Here is a 15,948-nt window from a genome sequence, read left to right as displayed (position 1 = left end):
ATTGATTGTGAGAATAGAAATGCTAGAGATTTTAGAAATGGTTGTTTTCACAGTTGCTTCAGGATAGGAAGAATCACCCCTGAAACGTATAACATTGAGAAGAAACACTGTGTTGTAACCTGTGTTGAGAAAAAAATGTTCTGCTGAAAGTTTTTGCTGTTGCCACGTGCTTAATGCATGTTTTGCTTCCCGTAAGCACCTCTATCTTGTTCTGTGCTGTATATATATGTTGTGTTTTTGTGTGTTTGTTGGTGGGTATTTTTAATTTTCCTGTCATCAGACACCTACTGGTGATCACAGCTAGAAACATGTCTAGACGCTGACTTCTTGTCCCTCAATGTTAAGTCAATAGAGACATCTTGAACAGAATTCATCAAAGGTTTTTCCGCCTGGTAACTGACTGTTCTTACGAATTGCTTTAGCGCCTATGGCTGGTTGGTAAACAGTTATTCTTCAAACCTTTCGCCAGTTAATATACGGGAATAATGTTTAGAGCTTAAAAATAAAATAAAAAATAAAATCAAAGGGGGTTATTTATTGATAGACAATATGAGCGATCAGCACAACAACCAAAATGATATGACATATAAAGCAAAAATCCCATGCCAAATAAGTATACAAAAATATAATGTGGTGCTGCACCCCGGGAGAGCAATGCAAACTATGAAGAGGAATCAAGAGAAACCCTAAAGAATGGTGGAACCACTCCAAAAGCGCAAAAGGGCTCTCACAGATACAGGGCCGTGGGGCCCAGGACAAACATTTTAAGCAGCCCCCCCGCCCCCCGTGTCAGTGGTATTGCGATCCGCCCCACCATTTCCCACCTCACGAGCCCCCTCACTTTCCCCCCACCCTTCCCATGTATTTCTCTCCCTTCCATCTCACCCCCTCTCACTCTTCCGCCTCACAGGTATTTCTCTCCCCTGCGTCTCACGCTTACTCCCTCTTTTCCTCACTCACCCCCACTCTCCTCTCCCTCCGTCAATTACCCCACGCTCACTCATTCCTTCCCTCCTCACACAATTCCCCCCACAAGATATATACCAAAAAACTTCCCACCCCCAAATATATACAACCTCCCCCACCCCCCCAAATGCATACAAAAATCCCACCTACCCAATACATATAAAAAACAATACATATAACACCCCCCATACATACATACATTATATATATATATATTTAAAAAAAAAAATATATATATATATATATATGTATATGTATATATATATACACACACACACACATCTTATGAAAACCCTCCCCAATAAAAAAATACCCCAATACATATAAAAATACCCCCAAGCCCCCAATACATATACAAATACCCCCAAGCCCCCAATACATATAAAAAATGTCCCCAAGCCCCCAATACATAGAAACATACTCCCAAGCCCCCAATACATATAAAAATACCTCCAAGCCCCCCAATACATATACAAATTCCCCCAAGCCCCCCAATACATATAAAAATACTTCCAAGCCCCCCAATACATATAAAAATTCCCCCCCAGGCCTCCCAATACATATAAAAATACCCCCAAGTCCCCCAATACATATAAAAATACCCCCAAGCCCCACCCCAATGCATTTAAAAATACTAACAAGCCCCCCAATACATATAAAAAGAACCCCAACCCCAAATACATATAAAAAAGACCTCCACCCCCAATACATATAAAAAAGACCTCCACCCCCAATACATATTAAAAAGATCCCCACCCCCAATACATATTAAAAAGAACCCCACAATACATATAAAAAAAGACTTACCTTGTGGATGATCAGGCCGGGTTTAGTGGATGTGGGGCCCGGCTGCCGGCACTGCAAGTTGGGTTCGACCTCTGGCCAGGCCCGGCTGCCGATGATCTCGTGGCCGTACCCCTACTCTCCCCTCAGCCTCAGCCTGCATGTCTCTATCCCTCTATCCCACGCCGAGCTTCCGACAGTCCTCCCTCTCATGCCATCGCGCGCCGGAAGCAGAGAGTTCTGACATCAGAGCACCTCTGGCGTGCTGACGTCAGAGTGCTTCCAGAGTGCTGATGTCTGAGAGGCCCGTCGGCGTGGGACAGAGTCATGCAGGCTGCTGCTATGGGAGAGCCGGGGCCCGGCCCGGCCGCGAGAGGACCGGCAGACGGGCCTGGCCAGAGGTTGGGCCCAACTTACAGTGCCAGCCGGCCGGGCCACCCTGACTCACCGGGCCCGGGACACCAACCCCGGCAGACCCACCTTGTTGGCGGCCCTGCACAGATATGCAAAAAGTATATAAATGTATTAATACAGATGCAAATGACCATGGCAGAATAGCAGCCAAAACGTTAAAAAAAATGAATACAACATCAGGAGTACACCCTATTCATATAATGCTAATAGCAAAGAATATCATAGGAGAGTCATAAATTCGAAGGGCAGTCACAAGGATCCTCTTTGAAAATATGTGCAGTGATATCCGGATATCGGGTAAGGTGCAGAGACACTCCAAACATATGTAATAAAAAAAAGGCACAATTAAACAGCTATTACTCAATAGCAATAGATATAATGAAGCGCCATGTTGGGTACTCGATTCAAACTTGTGCCTAGTGTGTACAGATAGTAATCAGAGGGTCTGAAGGTAGTGAATTTTGAAGTTTTGGATATTAAAGCGGCATAATAGCCAGTCTGGTACCAGAACCTGTGGGACATTTAGCATCCACAGACTCTCTGAGTAACAAAGACAAGTCCTGATAATGTCACCCGACACGCGTTTTCGCTTGTGGCTTATTTATTAAAGTCTTTCGGCTGCAAAATTGGTGGAAGAAATTTACCACAGAATTTGAATCCTAGTGAAATCAACGGGCTTTTTCTTGCCGCACTTTTGCAGTTGGGAGACTTTCATAAATAACCCCTCAAATTCTTAAGGATACATTTTATATGGTGTGAAGCGGCTGCTCAGGCCATTTCCGGACAAAATCCCCATTGACATCAATAGAGGTTTTCAGACAAAATTTATTAAAACAGCTGCTTCGGACTATATAGAATATACACCTTAAAAAGTGGGCGGTTTGGGATGGTAGTTGAATCCACTAATTTATCTGAATTCCAGCAACACTTGGAGAAAAAAGAACATGTGTAGGCAAGGAGGGTAAAGATTGCAGATACCCGTCAGCTGTGATATGTGCTGTTAGGCGGGAGAGTACCAACTAAAAACAGATTAAAATAGAAATACTCCATCTGCCACAATGTATAAGTATACAAAAGCGCTATACTAGTAAACAATCAACTACCTCTTGTGTAATCAATTTCCCCTACCAGGGAAACTTTCCAATACCTCTGACAGTGAGATTGCAAATCTCAAATTCCTCAGATCATGGAAGGGCTTCTAACTCTCCGCAGATGTGCGGATGAGTAACTCATCCCATGTCTATGTCCCATTGACGTATAGGGAAAATAGGTGAAACTCACCTTTATTGTCCAAGTCTTATGACTGCTTTGGAGCTGGATTGGAAATGCTCTGTGACCTGGTGAAAAGACATTTGTGCTGGGCCATGAGCAGCAAAAAAAGGTTGTGTGTTTGGGACATCATGTACAGTGTGTTCTAGTAAGAAAAAGAAAAAACCAATGCACACCAAACCTACTTGCTCAAAATAGACTCCTACTTAATAGTAAAACCAACAGCAAATGTACCAGCAATACATGTTTGGTAAGCAGAAGTTAACGCACCGTACATGTAGGGATAGCATATAGTATGACAGTGCATCTGTACGAATATGTTTGCGTGGACTGTATTGTCAATCAAACCTTTAGGGTGCTTATTGTTGCTATCCCTGCAATAGGTACTCTAGATATTAAGATGGTGAAACAAACTTAAGAAACAATACAGGGACTCATTAAATGTGTTGCTATTTGTGTATAAAGCAGTTAAATGGGAACTTGTCAGTCTAGACCAGGGGTGATCAACTCCAGTCCTCAAGGGCCACCAACAGGTTTTAAGGCTGTGATTATTCCAAAAATCACATGCGGCACTGCGCGCCTGAAAAACACCATTAAAAAAACCCACTAGAAGCGCTCATAGCTGTTGCGGCGTGTGCGCCACGTGGAACTGCAGGGCGAATGTCTCCTGGCACGATCCTCAGATTTGTTCTGGGCTGGCGACGGCCGCATCATGCGAGTGGTTCCAGCCATTGAGGGCGAACCTCTCACTGCCACGCCTCCCTGTTTCTGCTTTTCAGCTTCCCTGGTATAATTAAGATGCCGCTTGGCAGCAGCGGGAGGGTGACATCATGGGATCGCGCTGCCGCTCCGTAGCATCTGGTATAATCGAGTCCTAAGGGTATCCCTGCTTCAGCACAGGTGCTGTGTCACTGATTGAGCCACCGGTGTTGATGCAGGGATATCACCTGACCTGTTGGTGGCCCTTCAGAACTGGAGTTTTGAACATTTGCTGCAATGTTTAACATTCTTGTGCAGTTTGCTCCATAAAAACACCAGCTCACAAAGTTGTGAATTGGTACGCAATACTTCAGAAATGCTTCTGTAACACAGTATTGAGCATTGTAGTTCTGTCTTGGGTGTATTAAGTTTGAGGTGAGAAAGGGCCATCTGCAACAGTCACTCTAGGACATTTAGCTGCCGACATGTCGCCGCAGCCATTCAGTCGCCGGATATTTAGCCGCTGGCTGTTTCGCCACAGTGGTAAACCCTTAACCATACCCTAAAAATCCTAATCTTAACCCCTTACCCTAAAACCCCTAATCGAACCTCTTACCCTAAAACCGCTAACCTTAACTCTTTACCCTAACCCCCTAACTTTACTTTAAAAAGCTTAAGCCCTTCCCCCTAAAGCCCCTAATACTGGCCGTTAACGCTAATGCACGTAGCTTCGCTGCAGTCCCATTCTGATCGGCAATGCTACTGCCAAGAGCATGTCTTTTTTTTTTTTAATGTTTGGGGTATGCAGGTATTTTCTTTTTATATTTTAGACTCCTTTTACAATTTTTTAGATTGTCAGATGGCCAGAGCAGGGACCTCATTACCTATTGTTTCATTATGTTTTAAGTTATATGTATTTAATGTTTTGCTCTTATCCTTACCCCAACATTGTACTGCACTGTGGAATATGTTAGCGCCATGCCAATGAAAGATAAGAATATCCATCTGTGCTCTGTACAGAGATGATACTTTAAGCTAAGGTGCTTTTTTCTCTCCTTTACTTTATATTCATATATCTTTAGAAACATTTAAGATGTACATTCATTTAATATTCTATGAAGGTTTTTTTTAATTCTGCATTTATATTCAGCATCTAGACATTTTTAACAATTAGATACCTCTGATACTCTTTAAGGTAGGATTTGTGGATTTATGCTATGCTACTATAAGTTTCAGTGGTGGTCAAATCTCACCTCAGGGACCGTGGTCACACCAGGATTCAGGGATAACCAATGCAATTGACACACAGGTGAATGCATATGAATGGAATCCTGTGGGGTTGCCCCAGAAGCCTGGTCTGGCATAGGAGAGGTTTGAAAAGCACTGCTATACATAATAATAATAGTTAATTTTTTGCTTGCATAGTGCTGACAACGTGCACATCGCTGTACATATATTTTTTTGCAGGCACAAGTAGCTGCTCCACAGAGCTTACAATCAATGTTTGATGCCCGTGATTTTTTTTTGTACCTTGTGACTTGACCAAGGTCACAAGGCGCTACCCTACTTCAAACTTAGTGTCATTGATTTCAGAGTTAGTGCCTTTACTGATTGAGCCACATCAATATCATATTGGTATGTGGCATTAATCGTTAATATTGGAATGAATAGTCAGCATAGTACATCTTCGTTAAGTATACCTCAAGTGAAGCACAAAATCACAGACCAGGTAATGAAAGAATGGTTGTGAATTTTCATGAGAATAGTTTGTTATGGTTCTGGGAATCCCAATTGGATCTGCTCACTGCATGATCCAATGCTTCTCCTATAGATCGCCTCAGATGTGGTCATTAGAAACTCTCCTCTCCGATGAAGGATAATAGTGCCAATTGGGGCACTATCAAACGGAAAACTCCTTTTAGGCCAATTAGTCAGTTATGGTTTCCATGCACTATATCAGTTAAATGAATAACCCCCTAAGAGTGTAGTACTTAGATGGATAGCTCAGTAGACTTTTAAAGCCACAATCCCCCCACCTCTATAGGGCCTATTCTAATAGCTCCGAAGTGTGACAAACTGCTTCTAAAGTGCACTTTAGAAGCAGATTGGCACGCTTTGCTATTCTGTAAACCCTTATTCCATGTCCAAATGCGTCTTAATGGCTTTTTTAGATGAAGTTTCACTCTTGCTTTGACAATCTGATCGGTTTGTCAAAAAAAAAAACTCCCTCATATTTTTTGCCCACAACTGCTATGCTAGTAGAGCCGTTATGCAAACCGCTTCTAAAAACTAGCATTTTTTTAACACCACCTACAGGGTGGCGACATTGGTATTGCAAGTTACACCCAGAGGCTGAAATACGTCAGACTGGGGATGGCGTTAGCACCACCTCTAGTCATTCTGCTTCTAAAGCACGTACTGTACAAACCAGGCGGATTGGCTGTTAAACCAGGCGGTTTGTCACTTTTTTTTAGAAGCGGTTTAGAAGAAGTTATTTGCCATAGAGAATACCGTTTTTTCCTCACGTTTCATTCGCTTCTTGTGAATATGCCAAACTGTGCAGTGACAACTACTACTAGCATAAGCACCATAGTTAATAGTGTCATTCACATGTTGTTGTTGTTTTTAGCATAAATACAATAAGTAAAGTGAATACAATCGATCAGTTACAGACATGAGTACCAAGATAAAAAGAGGAGGTGGTGTGAATAATTCGGTAAAGCCCAGTAATGAATGTATAAGGAACCTTGCAACCTTCTGCAAAAAAACAATATCCGTTCGCCTTGGATACTCTACCTCTCGATACATGTATTTACTGTTAAAAAAATATACATTGTTTTCTGGCATCTGATGTTACCATGGTAACCTCAGACCGCACTGGCCTTTGACCAGACATCCATTTTGACCTCCCGGACATTTAATTTTTCAACTGCTTATATCTCCTGAACAAAGCATTGTATCAAAATATTCCCTGGAAAGGTAAGAGGATATTTTCTAAAGCAAGTAAAGATATGTGGGGAAACTGATCAGTGCGGACTGCTGTTTTAATATGTATTGATTGATTTAATATGTCATTCAAGCAATCTGCAGCATTCCTAGAACTCTCCAAAAATATATTGAAAGCAACACTATAGCATTGCTTTCCATGTATGTTTGGAGAGTTCTATGAATGCTGCAGATTGCTTGGAGGAAGCACAAGGCCTAATGTAGTTATTTGCTGACTGAATACAACTATAACAATAATGCTACTGCCATTATGAAAACAATTATTGTTAGGCAACCAGGGCTGATTCCGCTTTGCTTTTTGGAAGGCACAGTGTGTAAAACTTTAATCCTTTAATGGGTACCCAGGCATGCAGAGGGATCATGTCAAGCGGTTTGCCAAAAAAAAAAAAGAACAAGATAAAGGATTTAACTAATCCAATAGGAAATCGGGAAAGCTTTGTGGAAAGACTTTTGCTTTTCAGGGATAACAAGCGGATTTTGTGATTCCTACAAATTGACTTTGTCCTTTTTTTTGTTTGTTTGTTTGTTTTAGAATTGCAGGTAGTTTCGGATGGTGAAGAAGACCTGGAAGGAGTCCCTCCTCTCCCATCACCACCCTCCAGTAGACATGAAGATCTTCAATTCATCAATGTGTAGCAGTCTATGCTACAGAACAGAGCTTTACATCTTGCAAAAAGAGCTAACTGAAATGACTTATCTGTTATTATACTTATTCCATTTGTTCAGTTGATATCATGCATATCTACAAAGAGGCCATCTGAAAGCTTGTAATAAAACACTGCTTTAAAACTCTACACTGTGTCCACAGTTTTGGTGGCTTAATACTTCAACTAAATCCATTCATTCTGTTGATTTCTATATCTTACATAACTTGACTACTTTTCTTAGATAGACATGTAAGGATGTAATTGTGGCTGCAGTTTTAAAAAAAAGAATTTCAATATTAATGATAATAAAAAGGTTTACAATTCTGTGTTTGTTCTTGTATAGAAACCTGTCAAATGAATGTAATAAAATATCATTTAGACCATTAAAAATAATATGATACATATCATAAAATATTTATCTGACCTACTAATCTCAGACAAAATTACTGATGTGTGTGTGTATGTGTGTATATATGCTTGTAGTGACACTGCACTAAAATGGTGTACTATCTGGATGCTTTAGCTGCCAAGAAATTGGGTATAATAGAAAGTTATTGATAAAGGCTCCTTGGAGAGCCAAAACGTTTACCTTCGTAATAAACTTTTTGCATAAGTCCTGGTGTGGCTGCTATTACTGTCTAATATATATATATATATATATATATATGTATATATATATATATATATATATATATATATATATATATTACATTTATGAGATGAGTGGTGATGCATAGTCTCCAGTTTTTGTAAAAGCTGAAGTTTCGAAATTTCAACCAGTAGGAGCAAAAAATACACAATGAAACTCTGAGAAATGAGGACTAGTGCCTGCAAAATTATTTGTACAGCACTAAATTACAACCCTATATTATTATTATTATTATTCCTCTGACAAGCTGCTGTGACTTCAAAGAACTCAGAAATAAAATATTCTGTGGTGGCCCATTAAATACTTTAATCTGCTCTGAGCAGTCTCTTCAGTAACTTCTAGCGCTAATAATAATTCTTATGTAGCGCTGACCATGTATGCAGTTTATATAATTTTCCAGGCACAATTAGTCCCTGCCCCACAGAGCTTGCAATCTAATTTTGATTCCTGAGGTAGGGGCTGATATGACCTGCACATTTTCACAATGAAGATTGGACCAGATTGACCAGCTTCAAAGGCAAGTTTCATTATTTATAAAATATTTTCCCTGGAGAAAAAATACATAGAGAGTTATCTCTCCTTTTCAAGTATGTCCTGGGCACAAAATAAAGTTGATAACATTATAAATTACAGTTACAAACATGTAATCCTGTGAGGTCTCTAGGGGCTCCAATAATTAGTATTGGTGGATATTTTTCAGCCAGCATATTCCTTTTTGTGCTATATACTTTATTTAACACAATGATAGTATGTGTTGTACAGTATTTAGTATATATAGTTATGCTGTGGACACATCAGCATGTAAGTAGATACATCACATAACGTTGAACCTACATATGCTGTTTAAAACAAATATACCATAATACAAGATAGTGTTTGCTAATCACTTACACGCAAATCCTTACAAATCCTGTGTCTGATACCAGTCACCAAAGAAGTGTTGCCCTAGAAACTAGTTAAACTTTGTTAAATGCCCAGCTATATATCAACACCTTGTTCTAGCAGTGTCTGGCTGAATTACAGTTACACAGTTTGGCGCTTCTTTCAAATTTCCTCCCATTCGTTTGGCCCAAGAAAGGAATTTTTTCCCTTTAGAAATGAATTGGCTTAATTAGTAAGTAGATTAATGGCAATTGCTGGTGAGTTGGTTTCCAGCAGAGTTTCACCAGAGAGGGTTAATAGGAGTCAGAACTGGAGTCTTTCCCAGAACTGGCTCCCAGCCATGGCCACCAACCACCACCCAAACCTGAAAGAATGGCCATTTTATATATATATCCTGATTTTTTGTATATATTATATATATATATATATATATATATATATCCTGATTTTTTGTATATATTATATATATATATATATATATATATCCTGATTATATATATATATATATATATATATATATATATATATATATATCCTGATTATATATATATATATATATATATATATATATATAAAAAATCAGGATATACTATTGATTTTCATGAGTGTTTACACTGAATTTGTGTTTTAATATGTTCAGAAAATGTGTTTATTTCAAATACAAACATAGATCCAATCTTATAATTTCAAGCTACACAATCACACTTTAGCAGTGGGAGCAATGCCAAATTATTAAGTAACCAACAATCACCCCATGTGTATACACATCATAACGATCTAGGCTACTGGTTTTCTTTCCTTAGTATATTACAGCAATCAGCAGAACCATACCTTGGCTTAACCTCCTTTTTGTTATTGCTAGCTTCTACTCATTTTTCCATAGTGATAAAATGCATTCATAGCTTCACTCGCAGCTGCAATAGTCTTGCAAAAAAAAAAAAAAAAATCCCTGCTGAGAAATGCATATAATAGGAAAAACAGATCGGCTGGACAGCAAAGTAATTAATGCCAAAAAGAGCTGAGGACGGTTTTATAGTTTGTCTTTTGAGGACATCAAGAAAAAACCTAGTGAAAAATGACGCATGTTTTAGCATTTCAGAAAGCTGGCAACTGGCAGAGTGCTCTTTTTTCTTACTTTATGCCTCAGAACAAAGGGGTCGGCAAAACTAGCTAGATTGCAATGAGTTCTATGTCCCCAGCACATTAAGTGCATCATGGAAACATATTGTATTGAGATAGTTTGGAGCGGAATTCTAGGCATGAAAGAGAATGGGTGCTTTGATCAGCTCCCTGGGGTCCTGAGTGCGCACAGATCCTCTTGCATGGAGTTATTCAACTCAAGCTAGACACACTTGAAAGCTATTTGCATATCTGTAATTTATCACATTCGTCCTGAACATTTTTGCTATGTAAATAAAAGTTGACTAAATAAAAAAAAATTAAAGCAGAAACACAGGAAACTGTAGTCCAAATCCTGTTTTGTTACTTTTCTCAATGTGAAGACGTGGAAACGGTTAAACTTTTTTTTTTTTGTATCAAAGTGACAAAATCATCCTAAAGTAATAATCCTGCTGAGGTGGCTTTCCAGCGAATAATATAATTGATTAGCATATTTCCTTGCTGTAAAGACAGTTTTAGAAGAGGAAGAAAGTTTGAGATCACTGAGAGTCAAAGCTGCTGGTAGATGTTCTCTTGCAGATATTTTATAAAGTGGAACATGGATACTGTATTTTACAATGTGCCACTAACATGTATTCCCCCACCCCACCCCAATGCATTTTCACTTTTCAGCAAGTTTTTATTAAACTGTCTAACCTTATTCGCAAAATCTGGTGACTCAAGTGGACCAAATGTCCATAGATCTGTTCAAAAGGAAACCTTCCTTTCTGGTCCCTCAGAGAACAAGAGGAAAGTTAACAGGCAGGCATTGTTCAGAGTTTTAACAAACTTCAGCTAAACTGCAAAACACCAATCTTCAACTTGACCTTGGAGAAAGGCTCTGTGCCTACAGATAATCTATCACACCAACCCTGCGTGACAATAATGTATTTCAAAGTATTGTCAGAGGAAAAGATTGATAAATTCACCGCTGCAGAGAATAGGGGCTTAAAGCCAGACTTGCTGTTCAACGTGCGCCTTCCCAAAGCCACATACGCCTACTTGCACTGCATCTAAATAAAGCAGTAAATCAGCACTGTAATATTTCTTAAAAGGGCACCGAAAAGCTGTGAACAATACTTCTCATATTAAACGCAATATTTCTTTGCTTTGGTGAGGAACAAAAGTCATAGCAAGACGTCTTTATGGCTAATTCAGTCAAATGCACATCCCTGGTTCCCCTGCAGAAAGGTCAGTGTCGTTGTGTTTGGTCCACCGAGGGGGGGTTTTCACAGTGAAAACTGAGCCAGCTGTCCCTGTCATACTATCACCATTGGGGGGCACACACTCTGCATGCTTGTTAACTGCTTTCTACACCTGCAAAATATACCGATTTCCAACACTTTCACGTACCCTTTTTTTTCGTCTTCTCTAAACTGTGCCAAAACATAAAAGCACTACAATTAGAGTAATGTTGTGGAGAGAGTAAAATCTTACCGTCATCTTCCTGACAAAAGAAACATTTCAAACAGGGAAATTGGCAATAATTTCATATTCATTTGTATTATGTGTTGGTAAATAAAACACCACCGGTGTATCCCTGGCACATATGCATTTCATGGGCTCCATGTGCACGTTGTTGTCCACCATATGTCATTTGAAAGGTATTTTTATTTTCATGACATGTGGTGCATATTCACAACACATTCCCATTGCACAACATGTTTTAACATGAATAGGTAGTTCTTAAAGAATTGCAATCGTTCCAACACAGAGAAAGTTCGGTGGTAAGTGGATCTTTAAAAAAAAAAATGTGGATGTAAAGGTTATTGTAGTAACTACCAGGCTCCTAATAAACACATTTTACTCTTTATTGTTCAGTTCAGTTCTTGAAAGCAGTCATATACTTTTACTGCTTATACAGTGTTTCATATTGTGCTGTAGCGATTGACATATTATCGTTATACTGATGGCTGTGCCGTTGTGAAGAAGTTCACAAAGATAAAATACCACTTTAAACAGTAACCACAGAAGTCGTGTTTCCAAATAAATATTCAAATTTTATATGCATGTTAAATCCTTTTTAGAAGTAGCATCTGACTAATTTGCTCATCGGCATGGAATGAGTTAGGATTAATTGTACCTGAATCTCCCTGCATGTATCAGACGACAAACCACAATGAAGAAATTAAAAAAATATATATATATATTTTACATTTAACATTTTTGTCCTTAAAACAGAACACGTTTGCACTCAAGTAGAATTGTGCCACTGTGCATTCATTGTAATAAACATGGGAATCTGAAGCCTTCTGCAACAGGTTATTGGGAGCAGGTGCTCCAAAGAAGCTTTCTGCATTCCAACAAAAGCTATGAAGCTATGTCCAGACTGGAGCTAGTAACAGGTTTCAAATTAAGTAATTGTCATACAATTTCAGCCTGTTCTAAAGTAAAGAGATGCAAGTGCTGCTTAGAATTCAGTCATGTTTTTTAGAGTAGATGTAGAGTAGCAAAACTGCAGCCAAACATTTATTCATGGATAATAACTATAAAATAGTGAATGTTATGTCAAAATCAGTTTATTTGGAAAAATAATCCATGAGACTGGATGGAATTAAAAGGGTGCTGGAGAGGTGGAACATCAACATGGAAGTTTTTGAGGGTCTGTCTTGCGTCGGGGGCACTCACACATACATAGCCCCCCAGGTTTTAGCAAGGGTCTGGGCGCACTCACAGAATCTGATTTCAGACTTCCTGTGCTGTCAGAAACTCTTCCATGCGTAATCAGCACACCCCTCAACACTGCCCTTGTCTCAGACCAGTTTCAAGAATACCTTTCCCCTAACACCTACATGGATGGATTAAACATTGCAAAAGGATCGGTGACACCTTCCGTGCTCCTTATAAAACCCCTCTAATGATCAGATGAGCAGTATTAGGTCTGGGAAGGTGCCTTACGCGTGCGCGTCCTCCTACTCCTTCCAGTGCCAGAGAAGGTGCGAAAAGTTTTCCAAAGTTTGGAAAGTTTTCCCTGACGGATATAGAAGGTCGGCAGCCTTTGGCAATGCAAATTAAAGCTGCTGGAGCACCGTATGCTTCATGAATAAAGCTGTATGGGCTTGAAAAGATAAAAAATGAAGCTTTAAAAGGCTAGAAAAGGACTTTTGTGTGGTTTAGAGAGAGTACTTGCGCATGAACGCAGCGCGCTTGTGCCATTCAGTTGCCCTTTCTTTGGGAAGCCAATAGCCACCACATAGCGTGTTTCATTACAGCATAAGCTTTTCATCAGCCGGCTTTGTTCTGTCTGAAAGTAATGCTGTGAATTAAAGAAATGACAATATTTTCTATCTGCTTGAAAGTCCAAGAGAAGGGCTCTTGAGCTTGGCTAAAATCAGACAAATCATTCATCGTGCCACCCTGCACCTGTGGTCTTGACATTCAAAGTCTACAAACCTATTCCTATTAAACTTAATTATTCAAAAACGACACAATGGTTGAAATGGAGCAGGTTGGAGTCTGTTTATTAGTGGTAAATGTTTTTTTCTGAAGATCTCCTGAATTTCATTGTGAGCTTGTTGTTGAGCCTGCCCTCTTTCTTTCAGTCTAGAGCAGCCTTGGACTTTTCAATTTTCAATCGTAACATCTGCTTAATCGTACGGATCAAAATATGGAGACACAAAACATATGTAATGGTTGATTTGTTAAATCCTGGTAATGAGTTATTAACAAGGGAAAACAATGGGACAGGATGGTGAGAGCCTTATGGTAACAGAGTCACTTCATGTAACGCCTGACATTTCCCTTCTTGATAAATGAAACTAAGGTCTGAACGCCAGGTGATAACAAGAAAATCAATGTCTTTAGGAGCCAGCACAGAGACTTTTTTTCTATGTGAAAAATTAGGAGACATAAAATTTAATTGGCTGATCAGGGAAAGCAACGGTCTGAAGTTTAATTGCCAGTAAGCTTAGCAAGGCAGACAAAACAGGAGTTTTGGGGCCTGTTTGTTTGCTTCAACCCAGCTTCAAGTCCAAGTGTATCATTGAAAATGTGTTTTATTATAACACATGTCATGCTTTACAGTTCCCATATTGTGTAAAGACAATAGTTAATGGCACATTAAAGACAAGCAAACCATGCCAACACGTCTTGGAGACAGTGTAAGGGCCTCTCTCTTTTGCTTGTTTTAGGCAGCTGCAGCCCAGGACCCAGAAGCACAAAAAGAACAAGTTTGAAATACCAGGTGCATCCGAGAGAACCAAGACAGGGATTGATATGTTATAGCCCAGGACATGAACCTAGCAATAAAGATATCATTTCGATTGTTTGGGGCTTCCACGCCATGTAAAGCAAGAGGCGCCTGAGCAGTCTGTTTGCTGGCAGCAGAGCTCCCTCCCTCCCTGGGTTGCCCTACAAGACAGAGTCTCCCTCAGCCAAATCCGAACACCTGTTAACCAGACCTCACATCCCGTCGTGGGAATCGTTTCCCCCCAATGATTCCAGATATCCAGAGTGCAATTTATTTGTGGAATTATTTAGGGCCATTCCCACAGGCTGCAGAATGCAACTGGAAACAGGGAGATTTACCCATGAGTTTTACCAGGGACGATTCAACTGGTGTTTGTTCAACCTGGCAGCTGGTACTCGATGCCACAGAAAGATACATTGATGAAAATGTGATGAGTTCATGGATTTAGGAAGTTTCACACCCTATATATTATAGGGCGCTAATCCCACTATTGGCAGATTAGAAGCCATGGGAATCGCATTGGGACAGTTTCACACTGACTGGAAGCATCTTTATGCGCAGTGCTTTCTGACATGGGGAATACATCTTCTTTTAATAGCCTGGATAATAAAAAGAACTTATCATATCTATATCTTAGTTATCATTTGTAGTATATTGTATTTTCCTGTATCACTTGAAAAGGAGAGCAGTATCTACACCATGAATGTTTCGGAATTGCACTAACTGACTGCTGTGTTAATATGTTTATATATATATATATATATATATATATATATATATATAAATGATGTTACAGTCACATAAATACATATATTAATACTTGAACCCCTTTTACTACATATGAATGCTACTGGGGTATGTACTCTGAGGCATTGCAATGATATATTTTTAGGGACCATTTTAGGCTTTGCATTTTTTCCGTGGCATTAGGAATAACTCACGACTTTACATCATAGTATATTATATTATATATATATATATATATATACATATAACATTATTTCACAGTTATTATTTTTTCAGCTCCATTTATTTTTACTATCTAAAATTTGGTCCAGCTGCCAGTAATAAAATATGTATTATCTCAGATAGTTCTCATAGACTTTTAATATAAATGAAATCATTACAAATAGGTCGTTTTTTATTTTATCAGTCTGAACGGCATATTATATTGGTTGTTTTCTTCCACTGCCCCCCTTTTCCAATTGCTTTGCATTGGGAGTTGACAGCTGTATAGGCTGATAGCAAATTCTCTTTTTAAGTTTGATACTTGCATATTTGGCTGT

General features: G+C 39.2%; 1 protein-coding gene across 1 annotated transcript in view; it reads left to right on the top strand.

The window, feature by feature from the left end:
• Positions 1 to 8,105, top strand: part of C2H10orf67 (chromosome 2 C10orf67 homolog) — a 167,127-nt gene extending 159,022 nt beyond the window's left edge. Inside the window, 1 exon segment of the mRNA XM_075587570.1 lies at positions 7,670 to 8,105. Within this exon segment, the coding sequence (XP_075443685.1) occupies positions 7,670 to 7,773 (104 nt within the window). The 3' untranslated portion in view covers positions 7,774 to 8,105.
• The last annotated feature ends 7,843 nt before the right edge of the window (positions 8,106 to 15,948 follow it).

Source organism: Ascaphus truei, chromosome 2 (assembly GCF_040206685.1).
Source record: "Ascaphus truei isolate aAscTru1 chromosome 2, aAscTru1.hap1, whole genome shotgun sequence".
In the NCBI taxonomy this organism is placed as follows: Eukaryota; Metazoa; Chordata; class Amphibia; order Anura; family Ascaphidae; genus Ascaphus; species Ascaphus truei.
The sequence above is the reverse complement of the archived record's forward strand: the minus strand, read 5'-3'. Positions and strand labels throughout refer to the sequence as shown.